Raw genomic sequence first — 19,014 nt, forward strand, 5'->3', positions numbered from 1 at the left:
AACAAGGCCCATTAAGGTAACTCAAATCCTCTGCTGGGTCAGAGGTCTTGCCATACTCCAGCAAAAATGGAAAAGGCCATCTGAGACCCATGGGGGTTTTTTTTTTGGTACCCAGGTAGATTGTCCAATGCGGTCGGCAATTTGGCTTGTGTTGCTTGCGATTGTTAGGGTTTCCCAGTTGGATGAGTGATATTTGGTTTGGCATTCCACCCCCCCCCCAAAAAAAAAGAAAAAACTGCTCCACAACCGTGGGCTCCCCCCCTAAAAAAGCTCAACAACTCTGTGCCACCTCCCCCCATTTTTTAAATTTGAGAGCGTCTTATACATGGGGGCGTCTTATAGACAGGAAAGTATAGTAGTTTTATGTTATCTGCATGCAAATACAAAAAGTCACATGAGGTAAAATTTGGAGGTGGAAATTCTGTGGAACTTTTGGAAGAATTTTTGGCTACCATTTTAGGTGTGCATGGAGTCTAGATGATGATGATGATAATAATAATAATAATAATAATAATAATAATAATAATAATAATAATAATAATAATTTATTTATACCTCACCCATTTGGCTGGGTTTCCCCAGCCACTCTGGGCGGCTTCCAACAAAAGATTAAAAATACATTAGCTTATACTGAAGCAACCTGTAGGATCAATTCTGAAGTAGCTAAAACAAACAGTGGTATCCAGGTAATATTTGGAGATATTAGATCTATGGAGCCGATTATGAATGCAATGGGACATAATCCCCTCCCCCCCAAATAAAATCAAACTATAGAGAGCTACAGTTCCTCTCAAATATTATTGTAACTACTCTGAAGAAAAGGAAGACATTCGACTCTGTTATAGATATATTAAAGGGAAAGGATACCCCTATTTCATCTATTAATATAGCTCATTGGCTTTCACAAGCAGAGGGTTTAAGTGTGAAAACAATAGTGTACCCTCTTTTCTTTTCTTTTCTCTTCACATCACATACAAATAGCATAAATCTATTTGTATACATCAAGGGAAGGAAGAGAATTAACAGAACGTCTTCCAGGAGTTCCACAATTCTGGTGCCAAAGATGGAAAGGCCTTGCCTGTTTGAGGCCTCCCAACATCCTGCAGACAGTGGAGAAGGCAGAACTGGTCCTTGGAGAAAGATCTTAAGGTATTCATATACAACAGGGATATTGTCAGCATCGCCCTAGAGCCAGTGCACCAACTGGACTCATGCACCTCAACCCCGACTGGGCTAGGCGAGCTGGGAAGCACCGCCAGAGACCTCCTTCTCGCAGGAACAGGTCACAGTGCTGTGGACTCACAGCTTAGAGCTGGGAGCACCGGATTCACTGTCTTAATAATACAGTCGTTGCGCAGCAGAGTTTTGCAGAGTCTTGCAGAGTATAAACCACTCGGAGAGCAGCTCTGTAAAATATCTTCCTTTTATTCTGTAACTACAACTATGATACAAAGCTATATACAGAGCTGAATATTCTAAGCATAAATCAATGCTACACTCAGAGTCTGCAGCTGCTCTTAGCAGCAATCTTATCTCTAGGATCTCTAACACTCTCACTCTCTCCGATACACTGACTGACTGACTCTCTCTCACACATACTGATATGTTGCTGGGCAGAATAAGTAGATAGGCAGGACACGCCTCCTTCTCTCTGGAGAGTCAGCAGAGACCATCAGGAGATGATCAGGAGATTCTTGGGTATGGGAGGGGTGAAATCTCCTCACCTCCTCACCAATAGATGCCTGCAACTTAAAATACAAAGGCTACATGACAGCATGACTCGTACTCAGGATGATGAGATGAGAAGGGAAGCAAAGGGGTAAGGACAAGAAGGACCCAGAAAGCTGAAGGAATCTTTGCAAGCGACTTTCCTCAAGAGACTGCTGGAAGAAATCAACAAACTTATCCAAAACAGCTTCATACAGTGGTACCTCGGATTACGTACTTAATTCATTCCGGAGGCCCGTTCTTAACCTGAAACTGTTCTTAACCTTTAACTAAAGCACCACTTTAACTAATGGGGCCTCCTGCTGCTGCCGCACCGCCGGAGCACAACTTCTGTTCTTATCCTGAAGCAAAGTTCTTAACCTGAAGCACTATTTCTGGGTTAGTGGAGTGTGTAACCTGAAGGGTATGTAACCTGAAGCGTATGTAACCCGAGGTACCACTGTACTCTCTCTTACACTGACAGCCAAGCTCCAAGCTGCATGCACCTCTCTTTTATTTTACCTTTGGCTTTTTAAATACAAAGAAAGGAAGAAACTGAAAAGCAACCTCAAATTATCCTGTCCTTTCAAATCATCCTATCCTAAGTAGGTTTCTCACAGGAGAAAGGTGTCAGGCAAATGCTGGACTGTGGCCACAGAGTTCTTGAAGGGCAAGTGGCAACCTAGTTATCTAGCAATGGGAATAAGGCTCAAGGTTTGAAATGTATCAACCTGCTGTCAGAGACAAGTCAGTAATTGTTGATTATCTTACGGCTTTCTGAGGATCATCCTCATATGGGCGTCTGGTCCAATCTGCGAGAGGAGAAGCATGGTGTCTTGCAGTTCTTCATCGCATTCTTTCTTCTCTTCCTCAGTTGGCATCGGGGCATCTTCATGCTCGTCGTCCAAAAACCGATAAAACAAGTATTTGTCCTGGAAGTTTTGTTCTTGATCCACTGAAAACATCGATACGAATGTAACCATTAGCACAGGAAGGCATTATAGCTTAAATAAGGTATCATGGCCCGGAAGCCTAGTTCTCCAGTGGGAGAACTTCAAAGTCACTGTCTTCTGATCACTGCATCAGGGCAAGCATTTTGGCTTGCCAGAGAGAACGATCCCCACCCCTCCATAGCTTTCAAGTGTCCCTTATTTGAAGGGACAGTCCCTTATTCCAGAGCCATGTCCCGCTGCTGTCCCTTATTGATGGATGTCCCTTAAAGGATGTCCCTTAAATTTCAAAGGAAGCAGCTCCTCTCCCTCCCTCCCTCCCTGCCGGCCAGGGAAGAGGGAGGCTCCAACTGTGTTGCTTGGCTGTGTTGCTCACCCAATAAGAAGTCTAAGAACGACTGGGGGGTGGAGCTTGCATGACTTGTGTGTGGATAGTTAATGCAAGCTGAGGGGGTTTTGAATGCTAGACGCCATTTTGTTGCATGTGCTGCTGCAAACTTTGCAATGCAAAGCCAGGCCGGGGAGCCATCTTAAGTTGAGGCTGCATAGGCCTTGTGGTGCATGTGATTCAGATTCTGTTCAGTTGAACCTCTGGTTACAAAGTTGGTTGGACAGTGTTCTCGAAGCTACCAGCATGAGTTTGACCAGACTGCAGGAGGACAGGAAGACTGGAGTGCCTGGAACAGGTGAGGGTGCAGGTCCCTTATTTTGGCTGCTGGTCCCTTATTTTCAAATCTGTAAGTTGACAGCTATGCACCCCTCTCCTCACCTCAAGCAATGTTCTTGTGGTTTTCCCAACTCCCCGAAGCCAACTGGGTGTGTGGGCAGGGGTAAATCCCCATTATGCTAGCATAAATCCTTCTCATGTAGTACCTGCATAGTCAAGACACACTTGCCTCTTCATGCATTCAGTCTGACCACAAAAGGGGTGTACATGCTTACGAGCCTCCTTGCAATTGGCAATGCAAGCCCCTTCAGAGATAAGCACGAAATTTGGCAGTGGAGGAGTAGGGTTGGTACACAAAGGAATGTTGGGGGTTGGCGTGCTCTTCCTGCCCTTGCATAGTCAAGAGGAACATCTGCACCTCCATCGTTCAGTCCGGACACTGAGGTCCAGCACCAAGGGCTTTCTGGCAGTTCCCTCACTGCAAGAAGTGAGGTTACAGGGAACCAGGCAGAGGGCCTTCTCGGTAGTGGCACCTGCCCTGTGGAACTCCCTCCCTTCAGATGTGAAGGAAATAAACAACTATCTGACTTTTAGAAGACATCTGAAGCCAGCCTGGTTTAGGGAAGTTTTTAATGTTTGATGTTTTATCGTGTTTTTAATATTCTGTTGGGAGCCGCCCAGAGTGGCTGGGGAGGCCCAGCCAGATGGATGGGGTATAAATAATTTGTTGTTGTTGTTGTTGTTGTTAGAGGGCCATTATCTCACCAAACATTTCTATCTATCTATGAGCAAGTTCCTAAGTGCCACGACACTGTTAGCATTGCACAATTCCAAAGCATCACATAATCTAGAGTTACGCACATGTAAGTATGGGGCTATTTAATAAAAACCCTCCTTACTGCTATGAAACTCAATGGGTGGTAGCCAACTATTCAACAAAATCCCACCAGTTTACAAAAGAAATGGACATTAACCGCCCTGAGATATTTTGATGAAGGGGGTATAGAAAATAAATATTTTTTTAATTAATTAATTAAGTTGAGGCAATAGCATACCAACCCCCTTCCACACCATTTGAATTGCACAATCCAAATTTCCCAGTATGTACTCAAATCCCTCCTGCAAGATACTGACATTCCAAAGACACTCCATAATATTATGTATTTTCACAGATGGTTATCCTCCTAAAAGAACTGCGATCCCTTTTGGGATTGCTAAGGAATCTATGCCATGGATCTAGTAAAGTGTTTTCCAAACTTGAGTTGCCAGCTGTTTTCAGACTACAATTCCCATCATCCCTGACCACTGGGTCTTGTTAGCTAGGGATGATGGGAGTTGTAGTCCACACAAAAAAAACAGCTGGAGACCCACGTTTGGGAAACACTGATCCGAGTGGGAGGAATTTCCTATAAAGCAAAAGAGCTTCTCTTACCATGATTGAGAACACCTTCCTCCAACAACACTTGCCACATGCCCACCGCCTGCGTCCGTAAATGAACACACGAACTCTGCTGCATTATCCAGTCTACCAGTTCTGTTCCTACACAGCACTGTCTGAGGAAAGAAATACATATTTTTTTAATGTTTTACATCATCTAATGGTTTTAAACATTTGATATATAAGAACTACTTAGAAGTAGATGGAACCAGGTCAAGAAAGGGACTTTGAAGAAAATGGCAAGACACTAGATACAGGATTATGCATCACAGGTTTCCCCTTTAAGCCAGGCATAGGCAAATTTGGCCCTCCAGCTGTTTTGGGACTACAACTCCCATCAGCCCTAGCTAACAGGACCAGTGGTCAGGGATGACGGGAATTGTAGTCCCAAAACATCTGGACGGCCAAGTTTGCCTATGCCTGCTTTAAGGAATGAGGAAAACAACCTGGAAAACATTTGCCCCCAATCCTGGGAAAACATGAGAGGCCCCCTTTATCCTTCCCGCCTCTCCCAAATTCTCCACACACCACGGAGAATTCAGAGGGAAGACTCTCTCACTGAATGCCAGGTTGGAAAAACGGACTCCCCCTTGGTTCTCTCATTTTATACTGGGCTTTACAGAGATTTGGAAACAATGGCACTCTCTCTCTCCTATCACAGCCTCTGGTGTCCGACTTCACAGAGCAAAGTGGGGACAGTTCGCTCATTTGAAGGCGCTCGCTTTGCATCCTTTCCTCCAGCAGACTCGGGAGAGGGAACAGTCAGCCTTTCTGGGCCTGCAGAATCCAGCGGCAACTAGTCTGCCCTCCCCAAGTCTCCTGGAACTTGATGAAGGAAGAGGGCCATTCAGTCTGTGTACTGTAAAGGTACAAGGGTAAAGCGAGTGTGTTTCAGAGCATGGAACCGAGTGATAAATAACTCTACCCGTGCCATCTTCTGAAGGCCCTCAGAAGAAGCAGAAGGGATTTTCACTGCTTTAAACTACAGTGGTACCTTGGTTTAAGAACAGCTTAGTTTATGAACAACTTAGATTAAGAACACTGCAAACCCGGAAGTAGGTGTTTTGGTTTGTGAACTTTGCCTTGGAAGCAGAACTTGTTCTGCTTCCTGTTGAGTGTGTTCCATTTGTAAATTGAGTCCCCCGCTATTATGGGGAAGCACGCCTTGGTTGAAGAATGCTTTGGTTTAAGAATGGACTTTCGGAATGGATTAAGTTTGTAAACCAAGGTACCACCGTACAGTGGTACCTCTGGATATGAATGGCATCCGTTCCGGAGCCCCATTCGATCCTGAAGCGCGCGTGTTGCGATTTGCCGCTTCGGCGCATGACATCATTTTGACTGCCTGCGCATGCGCAAGCAGCGAAACCCAGAAGTAACGCATTCCGTTACTTCCAGGTCGCCACAGAGCGCAACCCGAAAGCGCTCAACCTGAAGCAACTTCAACCCGAGGTATGACTGTATCTGGAAAGGCTGGGACAAAATGAGAGTTTGGTCTCTCATCTTCCTCGAATCTTCTGCATGTGCCAGGGGATTTAGGACGACGAGTGAGTTTGGAGATGACTACAGATAGTGGCCGGCTACCAAGGCCCATTGAAATCTGTGGACCCCTGATTCAATAATAAAGGGTCAATTCCAACAGAACTATATTCTGATAGGCTAGAGCAGGCATAGGCAAACGCAACTCTCCAAATGTTTTGGGACTACAATTCCCATCATTCCTGACCACTGGTCCTGTTAGCTAGGGATCATGGGAGTTGTAGTCCCAAAAACAGCTGGAGGGCTGAGTTTGCCTATGCCTGGGCTAGAGCTATCCTTTATTGAGTTTCACTGTGATGAAAACAAAAAAGTAAACCTCATCTGTTCCTAGACCTAGATGAAGGTTTGTTTTCCATTCTGATGAGGAGTTCTGTGTAATTCAAATGATTGCAAGCTGAATAAAATAAATCTTTGTAACCTATTTCGTTCCCAATATAGAAAAAATAATAAATCCCCAGCTCCTAACTTCCCACACATATTTACTATTAGCAACAGAAAAGCTAAGCCCTCAAGAGTATTTAATTAAATTATTCAGTCCTCTTGAGAAGGTGCACCACATTACTATTACTATTAGTACGGGGAGAGAAAGAAAGGTAAGTTAACTATCCTTAGTTTTAAATTTCTATTCTGGCAGAACTACACAGATAATTTAGTTCACCCAAGGCAGTGCTGCCACCAACAGGATAGACAGAAGCATGAGCAATAATAAACATAAACCTATATCTACTATAACAGAGAGAGGACGAAAGAATTACAAGTACATTGAAGCCAAATCTAAGGGGGCAGACCCAATTTAAGCATGAAATTGGACATTTAAAGAATGTTATTGTTCATGTGGCATTTTGGGCTTCAGGGGAAATTCAGTTTGCCTATTAAAGGGCAAATCTACCTAATTTGCACTTCCTGAAACAGTATATGAAGAGGAACACAGCCATCCTTCAAAATCTGCACTTTTCCAAATTCTGCAGTGCAATTCTCCAACAACTAATGCATTTACTAAGTAAAGTGTGCAGATTAGGCAAAAACAACATACAAAAATCTGCAAGTTTGGAGACATTCGCTCTGAAATGTTGGCAAAATTTCATGAGGATTTTAAAAAACTGATCATCAAACTGATGTTGATATGTAGAGTCCTGAGCTTAACAGGGAAAATGAGAAATTGACAGATTTGCCCTAATGGTAGACCACCATATGGCCTTTGCCATTATTATTATTATTATTATTATTATTATTATTATTATTATTATTATTATTAATATACCACCTTACTCGCGGGTGGTGCAGGACACGGGTGGCGCTGTGGGTTAAACCACAGAGTCTAGGACTTGCTGATCAGAAGGTCGGCGGTTCGAATTCCCGCAATGGGGTGAGCTCCCATTGCTCGGTCCCTGCTCCTGCCAACCTAGCAGTTCAAAAGCACGTCAAAGTGCAAGTAGATAAATAGGTACCGCTCCGGTGGGAAGGTAAATGGCGTTTCTGTGTGCTGCTCTGGTTTGCCACATGACCCGGAAGCTGTACGCCGGCTCCCTCGGCCGGTAAAGCGAGATGAGCGCCGCAACCCCAGAGTTGGTCACAACTGGACCTAAAGGTCAGGGGTCCCTTTGCCTTTACCTACCACCTTTCTCATCCAAGGAGCTCAAGGTGGTATGTACATGGTTCTCATTCTCCCCTCATTTCTCCTTCACAACGACCCTGTGAGGTAGGTTAGGCTAAGAGATGGTGACTGGCCCAATGAAGAAGAAGAGGAGTTTGGATTTGATATCCCGCCTTTCACTCCCTTTAAGGAGTCTCAAAGCGGCTAACATTCTCCTTTCCCTTCCTCCCCCACAACAAACACTCTGTGAGGTGAGTGGGGCTGAGAGACTTCAGAGAAGTGTGACTAGCCCAAGGTCACCCAGCAGCTGCATGTGGAGCAGTGGCGTAGCGTGGGTTGTCAGCACCCGGGGCAAGGCAAGTAATTTGCGCCCCCTAACCCGTGGATTTGCACCCCCTAACCCTAACCCCCAGATGTTGCGCCCGGTGCGGCCGGCCCCCCCTGCACCCCCCACGCTACGCCACTGATGTGGAGAAGAGGAGACGCGAACCCGGTTCCCCAGATTAGGAGTCTACCGCTCTTCACCACTACACCACACTGGCTCTCAGCTTAATGACTGAGTAGGGATTTGAACTTTGGTTTCCAAGGTCATGGTCCAGCACACTATAATCATAATGCTCTTTGAACCCAACTGCCTAGGCTATGCATGCATCATTTCTTCTGTTTAACAGACTAGAATGACACATACTCAGGGCTATCATTCTCAATCTATACTTGGTGGTCTGCCATCGTATCGCAAGCACCGATACAGTCGTGCCTTGGGTCCCAAACGCCTTGCGACTTGAACGTTTCCGCCTGAACCCCACAAACCCAGAAAGGACTGTTCCGGTTTGCGAACGTTCTTTGGAAGACGGACATCCGACACGGCTTCCGTGGCTTCTGATTGCGTGCAGGAAGCTCCTGCAGCTGGGACTTGGTTGTCAAACGTTTTTGGAAGTCGAACAGACTTCCGGAACGGATTCCGTTTGTCTGGAGGCGGTTGGAGGATGGATGGGGGCTAACAGATTGAGGTTGAATCCTGACAAGAGAGAAGTGCTGTCTTTGGGGGACAGGAGATGGGCGGATGTGGAGGACTCCCTGGTCCTGAATGGGGCAACTGTGCCCCCGAAGGACCAGGTGCGCAGCCTGGGAGTCATTCTGGACTCACAGCTGTCCATGGAGGCGCAGGTCAATTCTGTGTCCAGGGCAGCTGTTTATCAGCTCCATCAGGTATGCAGGCTGAGACCCTACCTGCCCGCAGACTGTTTCGCCAGAGTGGTGCATACTCTGGTTATCTCCCGCTTGGACTACTGCAATGCGCTCTACGTGGGGCTACCTTTGAAGGTGACCCAGAAACTACAACTAATCCAGAATGCGGCAGCTAGACTGGTGACTGGGAACGGCCGCCGAGACCATATAACACCGGTCTTGAAAGACCTACACTGGCTCCCAGTACGTTTCCGAGCACAATTCAAAGTGTTGGTGCTGACCTTTAAAGCGCTAAATCCAGTATACCTGAAGGAACGTCTCCACCTCTATCGTTCTGCCCGGACACTGAGGTCCAGCTCTGAGGGCCTTCTGGCGGTTCCCTCACTGCGAGAAGCCAAGTTACAGGGAACCAGGCAGAGGGCCTTCTCGGTAGTGGCACCCGCCCTGTGGAACGCCCTCCCACCAGATGTCAAAGAGAACAATAACTACCTGACTTTTAGAAGACATTTGAAGGCAGCCCTGTTTAGGGAAGCTTTTAATGTTTAATTGGTTATTGTATTTTAGTGCTTTGTTGGAAGCCGCCCAGAGTGGCTGGGGAAACCCAGCCTGATGGGCGGGGTATAAATAAATTATTATTATTATTATTATTATTATTATTATTATTATTATTATTACCAAGGTACGACCGTTTTTGAGAACCTCAAAAAGCAGCAAGCTACAATTAAAAGTCACTAGATGGTGCTCGCAATATGTAAGGGCCCCCAAACCGTTATGCAATCAGCTGCTCACAAATACCTGTACGTCTTCAGGTGATATTTACGGTCTCTTATCATGTGAGGGGCTCGTGAGAGGATGGCGTTCCGTAATACTTTCCCAGCTTGAAGGATTCTTTCTGATGGAACCTGGAGGAGGAGGAGGAGGAAGCAGGCAAGAAATATTTTAAGCTTTTCTGTTTTCCTGAAAAGACTTTTATGTAACAGTGGTATTTACAAATATGGCGGGTTTTTTGACACTACAATGAAGCTTATTAATCTGGGCTTTAATGTCATAATGGGATGTGTACATTTGCCCCCATGTTTGTAGATCTCCTTCGATCTGCAGGATATAACCAATCCAGGGATCTATGCACCTCAGCTGCACACGGTGCGCACTTCCTAGTTTCTGCCAAGGAATTTGCACATGCAAGAACACTGAAATGAATAATAATATTTATTCATACATACCCCACCCTCCCCAGCCAGGGCCGGGCCCAGGGCAACTAACACCAGTAAAATTACAATAAAAACATAATAGGGAAAAAATTAAAATACAGTTTAAAATGCAATTTAAAATGCAGCCTCATTTTAAAAGTAGCCCATAGATCAAAACCATAAGGAGAGGGAAACATAAGGGTCAGACTGAGTCCAAGCCAAAGGCCAGGCGGAACAGCTCTGTCTTGCAGGCCCTGCGGAAAGATGTCAAGTCCCGTAGGGCCCTAGTCTCTTGTGACAGAGCATTCCACCAAGTCAGGGCCAGTACTGAAAAGGCCCTGGCCCTAGTTGAGACCAATCTAGCCACCTTATGACTTGGGACCTCCACAAAGTGCTGTCATTTGTGGACCTTAAGGTCCTCCGCGGGGCATACCAGGAGAGGCAGGTATGTGGGTCCTAGGCTGCATAGGGCTTTAAAGGTCAAAACCAGCACCTTAAATCTGACCCTGTACTCCACCGGGAGCCAGTGCAGTTGATAAAGCACTGGATGAATGTGATCCTGCAGCAAGGAGTAGGGAGCAAGTAAGGAGCCTCGTTGCAGCATTCTGCACCCGCTGGAGCTTCAAAGGCAGCCCTGTGTAGAGCGAGTTACAATAATCAAGCCTGGAAGTGACCGTCGCATGGATCACTGTGGCCAGATCAGGACGAGAAAGTAAGGGACCAACTGCTTAATAAAGTGGAGATGGAAAAATGCCACCTTTGCTGTGTGTGTCTATCAGAGTGCCTACACCTAAAGCAAACAGAGCGAAATTGGGGTTGAGTGTAGATCGGCTTGGTGCACTTTCTCACTTTTGTCTGTGTTCGTTTACACTGCAGTTTCATCAAGTCTGATTTTTATGTTGTGATTTTATGTTGTGAACTGCCCTGAGATGAGGGAGCAGCCAGGAAAGCCAATTGCCTTAGAAGAAAGGAGTTCCCCCTGATATTTTATTGATCCAACCAGTTATGTTCTATCTGCAGCCCCTAGTAATTCAAAGCAACTTATCAGTTATGTTGCATTGCAAGTAGCACGGCAACAACACTAACGGTGAGTTATTTATTAGATAGCACAGGTAAAAAAGTAAGTTACATATACTGATGACTTCCGGGCACTGTTGCAAAGTCCTCAGGTAAACACTTTACTCTAGAGCATTCACACTTAATGCAATGAGACAACAAGAAGCTAATTTACTCAGATATATTACAGTCAAAGCATCATTGCAATGGCAGGGTGGGTAATTGGATAACCCCAAAGCACTTCAGTTTCTACAGCAACCCAGGACCGCTGTACATCTAACCTCTTTACCTCTACATTGGCTGTAGCTGGACGGATTGGGATGTGATGATCAATGAAAGGAGTCTGAAAAATAAAATTTAAGTGAAAGAAACAAAGGGGGCAGTGATAAAAGTAAACAAACGTGGAAGTGGATTTTTCAAAAGAAAAATAAATAAATAAATGAACATACGAAAACTGAAAATGTTGGAAGTCTGAGAAGACGTGGAATATGCAATTTTCCACAGTATCATTTGTCGCAATCAAGAATAACTAGGTTATACATCTAGATGAAAACAGAAAGATGCATAAACAGCTACTGAGTTAAAACATGGCAATGAGATGCAGATATCAGTAGCAAAAAAAGGGGGGAGGGGAGGGAAGCCCTGTGTAATTGAAAATTCATATGCCAGTTTTTTTGAATAGAAGTTCCGAGTCACCTTTTCTCAGCCAACTTTGCACATACACTATAGCTATTCACTAAAACTATCCTGTAACTGTTCAAAAGACTCACATCTTCCCTCTACGCTTCATACTATGCGAGTGATCCATCTTTGTACAATTAAATCCCTAAATCGGTTTCTCCCTCCAGAGCAGATTTCACACCTTCAGGATGCAAAGCATGTGAGCTATGGGTGAAGTGGGCGAGGCAAGCTGCTTAACCCTTTCCCGTGCTATTTTTTCAGAACAAAACCACAACCCTCCCCAAAGCCAATCTTTTCACCCTTGGGAGGAAAGTTACAGGTACGTTTTGTAAAATCTAATTTGACCCCTGCTTGACAGCTGAAATTGAAGAAACGCCTCATCTGAAGAGGAGTAATTCGAACAAAGCTTCTGTTTATCTCTAAAACTGCTAAAATGTGGACTTTAAAAATATTTTTGTGCAATCAGAGCAACCAACGTATGTTAGAATGATATACCAGGCATGCATTATTTAGCATTACATAGTGCGCTGCAACTATAAATGCCCTCCACTTTAAGACACATAAAATGGCCCAACCATTACCCAAAATGACACATTGCAGCCAGTGTCAAAAGGAAAGGAACGCGCGGAATACGGTCTGTGCACAAACACATGCATAAAGATTGGAACACAACTAATGATGTCTTATTTTCCTGTCATTTCCCTGCTTCTCTGCTACAGCGTTAACAGCTGCTAAAACAGTTTTGCATGAATTGAATAAAGTGCTCCAAAGATGAAACTCCAGCATATGCTCAGTCGACAGACTGAGGCCCTATTTTTCATAGCCATTCTCAGTGGGAAGATGGAAATGGTTTGCTGGAAGTGTTTTAATTTAAGCAAGAATAATGGATCGTCTTCCCTGTACACCAAATACAGCACGGGTACTTAAATGATTTGTGCTTCCAGAATCAAGACTGCTGAAATCTGCCAAAGATAGGAAGTGGCCGCCTTAGTCGACCACAAAAAGTGTGATATTTGCCTTTTCCCTTTGAGGAGAGCTTTTTCTGTTTGTGCCTTTCAACCAAGGGAACTCCTTCCCTAAGTCAAAGGCCTCTCTTCCCTCAGCTTTTTATAATGGTACAACAGAGGTCTGACCCAAGACATCTTTCTACATGAGGCAAATACAGTCATACCTCATGTTACGTCCGCTTCATGTTACGTTCTTTCAGGTTACATCCGGAAATACCGGAAAGGATTACTTCTGTGTTTCGTCGCTTGTGCATGCGCAGGAGCGCAAAATAACATCACATGTATGCGCAGAAGCGGCAAGTCGCAACCCGCGCATGCGCAGACACGCCACTGCAGGTTGCGCTCTTTTCATGTTGCGAACGGGCCTCCGGAACGGATCCCATTTGCAACCAGAGGTACCACTGTACAAGACAGTGCCCCTGCCATTCTACATACAGATGCTGACCACTCTGGTACAGTAGAACCTCAGTTGTCGAACGTAATCCGTTCCAGAAGACCGTTCAACTTCCAAAACGTTCAACAACCAAGGCGCAATTGCCAGTCGGCAAATACCTTTTTAAAAATTGAGAAACGCACCTCGGAAGCCGTTCAACTTCCGAGGCGCATTCAAAAACGGATGCATTCGCTTCCGGGTTGTCGGCGTTCAGGTTCCAAATTGTTCGGCTTCCAAAGCGTTCAACAACCGAGGTTCCACTGTACCTTGGAAGCAGGCTGGTTTGTTGCTGCGCAGCACACATTGCTCTGTCCTCAGTGCTACTCATTCACTACTACATCACTTACAATCTGTGTAAGCAAATGGTGCCAGCATTCATCACAAATGCACAACGCTCGCTGGAATGCATGGCCTGAGATTTCCACCTCTTTTCTTGGTCACACTGTTGGCAGTTTCTTGCAAATGTCCTGCGACACACTGGGAGAAGGTGACCAGGCAAGGCAATCCCAGGCAGAAATAAATAAGCGCCGCTGCTGCCAGGGCATGAGGAATGGCATGGCAGGATGTCAATGTTTTCCAAAATGTCTGTTGCCTAGTAGGGTCCATCCTCCTGGGACAAAAAAGACCTTTGTATTCTTCACGGTTAAAGGGGGTGTTCGCGTCCTGTTGCTTGTATGTTGCTATTTAGCTTTTTTTATTTAAAAAGTTGCTTTGTCGTCTTTATTGCTTTAATTGCAGAATTGTCAAAAATACCCCACTTATTGTGCGTTTGTGTTGGAAACTGCCTTTGGAAGGCTCTCAAGGACCATAAAGTGGTATACACATTTTTTTAAAAAAAGAAATACATACAATTTTTTTCCTCTTGTGGTTTTGATCCATGTCCCTGACCTATTCAGTAGAAAGGGGGTGTTAATGAGAAGGTGGTTTGCACAGAATGTTCTGTGCTCCCAATTCCTCCTGGCTGTTACAAAGGGGTGTGTCTGTTTCCTGTGCTTTCTCCTTTCTTCCCAAAGCCTCCTTCCTGCTTTTATATAAATAATGAATAATATAGAGTTGCAAAAGCTGTAAATCTCCACATGCTTGTGTGGCATTTTTGCATCGTTGAAATAATGGGATAATAGCCTGCACACGCCTTGGAAATGCAATAGTTCCTGCTGAGGAGCTGCAATCCTCAGGTGTACTTACCTGGAAAACGATCCCTGCTAAAATCACTAGGGTTTGCTACTTGAGCAAACATGATTAGGATCACGTTAAGAATCTGCTCCAAACAAACGTCAGGCAGACAATAAATCATTTTCTTGTTCCTTATTAATCACTGAAATCTTTGCCACCAATCTCCCTTTTCACGCATAAAGAATGGCTGCCACAATTGCTGCATGCATTTATTGATTCTTTCATTGGCTTCCTATTGTATTTTCACTCTGCAATTCCCAGTTTCCAGAATTACTTGTAGGATGCGTGCTCACAGCACACATTTGCAAGATTCTGCGAGATCTTCCAAGTTTTTTAAATTTCCTTTTTTCAATTTTTCTGCCGAAGTTGAAAGAATAATTGCAAGATTTCGGGATGGGGTGGGGAGGTGTTCATTTGACTGTTTCATGCATAAGCGCCAAATGTGCTGCTCGTATGCGCTCGACTTGTCAGAAGAACTGACCCTTGAAGAGGATGACCCTGTTTCTCACCGTAATTACTTTTTTTCCCGACTGCCCAACTGCAAAAACTAATGGAGCGTGTGTGCGTGTCTTTATAGACGGTGATGGAATCACACCGAACATGTGCAAAGGAGCTAGGGCACAAAGCATATTTCAGACTGTCTCATCTCACACTGCAATCCTGTGCCCCCAAGTGATGTGGTCATTTCCTGTATTCCTGTACCAATAATAATAATAATAATAATAATAATAATAATAATAATAATAATAATTTATACCCCGCCCATCTGGCTGGGTTTCCCAAGCCACTCTGGGCGGCTTCCAACAAGAGATTAAAAATACATTAAAACATCAGTCATTAAAAACTTTCCTAAACAGGGCTGCCTTCAGATGTCTTCTAAATGTCAGATAGTTGTTAATTTATTTGACACCTGGTGGGAGGGCGTTCCACAGGGCAAGCGCCACTACCAAGAAGGCCCTCTGCCTGGTTCCCTGTAATCTCACTTCTCGCAGTGAGGGAACCGCCAGAAGGCCCTCGGCGCTGGACCTTAGTGTCTTGGCTGAACGAGGGGGGTGGAGATTAAATTAGATCCATAATTTAGGCACAAAGATTACCATAATAAAGGACAAAAGTGGTAAAGATCTAACTGAAGCAGAAGACATCAAGAAGAGGTGGCAAGAATACACAGAGGAATTATACCAGAAAGATATGGATGTCTCGTACATCCCAGGTAGTGTGGTTGCTGACCTTGAGCCAGACATCCTGGAGAGTGAAGTCAAATGGGCCTTAGAAAGCACTGCAAATAACAAGGCCAGTGGAAGTGATGGTATTCCAGCTGAACTGTTTAAAATTTTAAAAGATGATGCTGTTAAGGTGCTACACTCAATATGCCAGCAAGTTTGGAAAACTCAGCAGTGGCCAGAGGATTGGAGAAGATCAGTCTACATCCCAATCCCAAAGAAAGGCAGTGCCAAAGAATGCTCCAACTACCGCACAATTTCACTCATTTCACATGCTAGCAAGGTTATGCTTAAAATTCTACAAGGAAGGCTCAAACAGTATGTGGACCGAGAACTCCCAGAAGTGCAAGCTGGATTTAGAAGAGGCAGAGGAACCAGAGACCAAATTGCAAACATGCGCTGGATTATGGAGAAAGCTAGAGAGTTCCAGAAAGACATCTACTTCTGCTTCATTGACTATGCAAAAGCCTTTGACTGTGTTGACCACAGCAAACTATGGCAAGTTCTTAAAGAAATGGGGGTGCCTGATCACCTCATCTGTCTCCTGCAAAATCTCTATGTGGGACAAGAAGCTACAGTTAGAACTGGATATGGAACAACTGATTGGTTCCAAATTGGGAAAGGAGTACGGCAAGGCTGTATATTGTCTCCCTGCTTATTTAACTTATATGCAGAATTCATCATGCGAAAGGCTGGGCTGGATGAATCCCAAGCCGGAATTAAGATTGCCGGAAGAAATATCAACAACCTCAGATATGCAGATGACACAACTTTGATGGCAGAAAGTGAAGAGGAATTAAAGAACCTTTTAATGAGGGTGAAAGAGGAGAGCGCAAAATATGGTCTGAAGCTCAACATCAAAAAAACGAAGATCATGGCCACTGGGCCCATCACCTCCTGGCAAATAGATGGGGAAGAAATGGAGGCAGTGAGAGATTTTACTTTCTTGGGCTCCATGATCAGTGCAGATGGTGACAGCAGTCACGAAATTAAAAGACGCCTGCTCCTTGGGAGAAAAGCGATGGCAAACCTAGACAACATCTTAAAAAGCAGAGACATCACCTGGCCAACAAAGGTCCGTATAGTAAAAGCCATGGTTTTCCCAGTAGTGATGTATGGAAGTGAGAGCTGGACCATAAAAAAGGCTGATCGCCGAAGAATTGATGCTTTTGAATTATGGTGCTGGAGGAGACTCTTGAGAGTCCCATGGACTGCAAGAAGATCAAACCTCTCCATTCTGAAGGAAATCAGCCCTGAGCGCTCACTGGAAGGACAGATCCTGAAGCTGAGGCTCCAATACTTTGGCCACCTCATGAGAAGAGAAGACTCCCTGGAAAAGACCCTGATGTTGGGAAAGATGGAGGGCACAAGGAGAAGGGGACGACAGAGAATGAGATGGTTGGATGGTGTTCTTGAAGCTACTAGCATGAGTTTGATCAAACTGCGGGAGGCAGTGGAGGACAGAAGTGCCTGGTGTGCTCTGGTCCATGAGGTCACGAAGAGTCGGACACGACTAAACGACTAAACAACAACAACCTGGTGCTTTGACGCAACCATCCTACGGAATGCCATATAGATCCAACAAACCAGAAGTCTGCCCACTCCTCGCTCTACGAGATAAATTTAGCAGATTTACACCTTGAAACCAGGAGCTGATTGTTACAGAAATGCTGTATACTCCCACAAGATCTTCTGAGATTTTACAGCCCTGTATCTTCTTTCCAACATCCTTTCCCTCTGTACCACGGAAGCCTCTTTGCAATATCGGTAACTCTGAACTACTTGTGCTTGGAGAAGGGAGAGTGTGAAACAATATTGTCACTGCTTACAGACTGGGCTTTCCAACCCCTCAACTTATATAAGAGCAGCTTATGCAAACCTCAATGTGCTTTTGTACTTTATCTTATGTAACTAGTGAACCGATGACAAGTGAAGACCTGCACACATGTCAAGATGGATTTATCATGAATGCATTTGTCACAGACTCCTCCGCACTTTTGTGCTTTGCGAGTTTCACTTTTGTTTTACTTTTCTTTCCTTGCATGTGACGCAACGTCAGACGTTCAGGATCATCTGCAACACTTTGGGCTATTTATTAATTGCTCCAAAAGGGGCAGAGATGGGAAAACAATCCGCTGGTAGTGATTTGGATAAATCATGAGACACCATTCTAAATTCCCATCCGCGTGAGGTTTGTGTGCTTGAGATAGATGCCTTTCAAGCCTTTGTAACCTAGAGGAGTGACTCCACAGCAAAGACACGCCATGTGGCTGCATTTGAAGAATGCTAGGAGGACAGCATGCGCCATCTCACCTGTTGAGAGAGTGTTTGGATGTAGCAAAGATGCTGGGGGCAATTTAGGAACCAAAAGTGTCTTATCCTTCCTGTCAACATGCTTCTCTATTAGGACTAGGGACAGGCAAATCAAGTTCTCCGTTTTCTAGTCTTAATCTCCATTTTCCACATTCCTAAATTGGTTTGTGAATTTATATTTTAAATGCCCTCATCAGCATTCACCAGCATTCTAGTGCAAATTTCTCCTAATCTACCCTTTTTAAAAAATGCAATTTTGCCTAATATACTTTGGAAAGCAACTTCCCCTAATATAATGGAGTTTTTGTATGCTGTTTTCCACCACAAAACTATTCCCTTTATCCTGAGTGGCTGCCCTTTTCTCTCCATTCCTTCTTTAACTGATATACTAAATTATAATCTCAGGTGGTATTATATAAAAAAGTATACTTATAACACAATCCTAAATGCCCATAGGCTCAGTGGAGTTTACTTTCGAGTAAGCTCACGTAGTAACCCTTGTTTTAGAGTGATAATTTTTATTGTTACTCGCCACAATGAAAATTGCTATTGGTATGGCACATCTTATTATAAACTTCACCCAAACTGGTTTGTTTTCAAGCAGGATAAGGATGGGACAGGAAATTCCATGTAACAAGACAGGAGGAAAAACAAATATATGCAGCAATGTCTCTAACGTTATTAAAGGTTAAAAAGATGTGTTAAAAGATCAGTCTCTTTAAGGAAACAGGGCAGACGGACAGGCAGACAGGAAGTAGTGAACCTCAATAAAGAAAGAAAAAAGTGTGGCTGTTTATGGAGCTGGTGAGTAAAGAGTGCCAAAAGTATTCTTCTGATCAGATCAGACTACGTATTTAT

The 19,014-nt window shown here is 44.4% G+C and overlaps 1 protein-coding gene across 4 annotated transcripts in view; it reads right to left on the minus strand.

The window, feature by feature from the left end:
* The window catches only part of RAPGEF4 (Rap guanine nucleotide exchange factor 4), a 187,833-nt gene that overhangs the window by 56,806 nt on the left and 112,013 nt on the right, over positions 1-19,014 (minus strand). For 3 of the 4 annotated variants that reach the window (XM_082230540.1, XM_082230541.1, XM_082230543.1), the window contains 4 exons: positions 11,619-11,672; positions 9,879-9,985; positions 4,757-4,878; positions 2,479-2,662 (listed from right to left, as the gene is read on the minus strand). In XM_082230540.1, the coding sequence (XP_082086666.1) occupies positions 2,479-2,662; positions 4,757-4,878; positions 9,879-9,985; positions 11,619-11,672 (467 nt within the window). The remainder of the gene's footprint in view (positions 1-2,478; positions 2,663-4,756; positions 4,879-9,878; positions 9,986-11,618; positions 11,673-19,014) is intronic. The other variant, XM_082230542.1, reaches the window with a different exon arrangement.

This window comes from Podarcis vaucheri, assembly GCF_965113315.1.
Source record: "Podarcis vaucheri genome assembly, chromosome: 1".
Lineage (NCBI taxonomy): Eukaryota > Metazoa > Chordata > Lepidosauria > Squamata > Lacertidae > Podarcis > Podarcis vaucheri.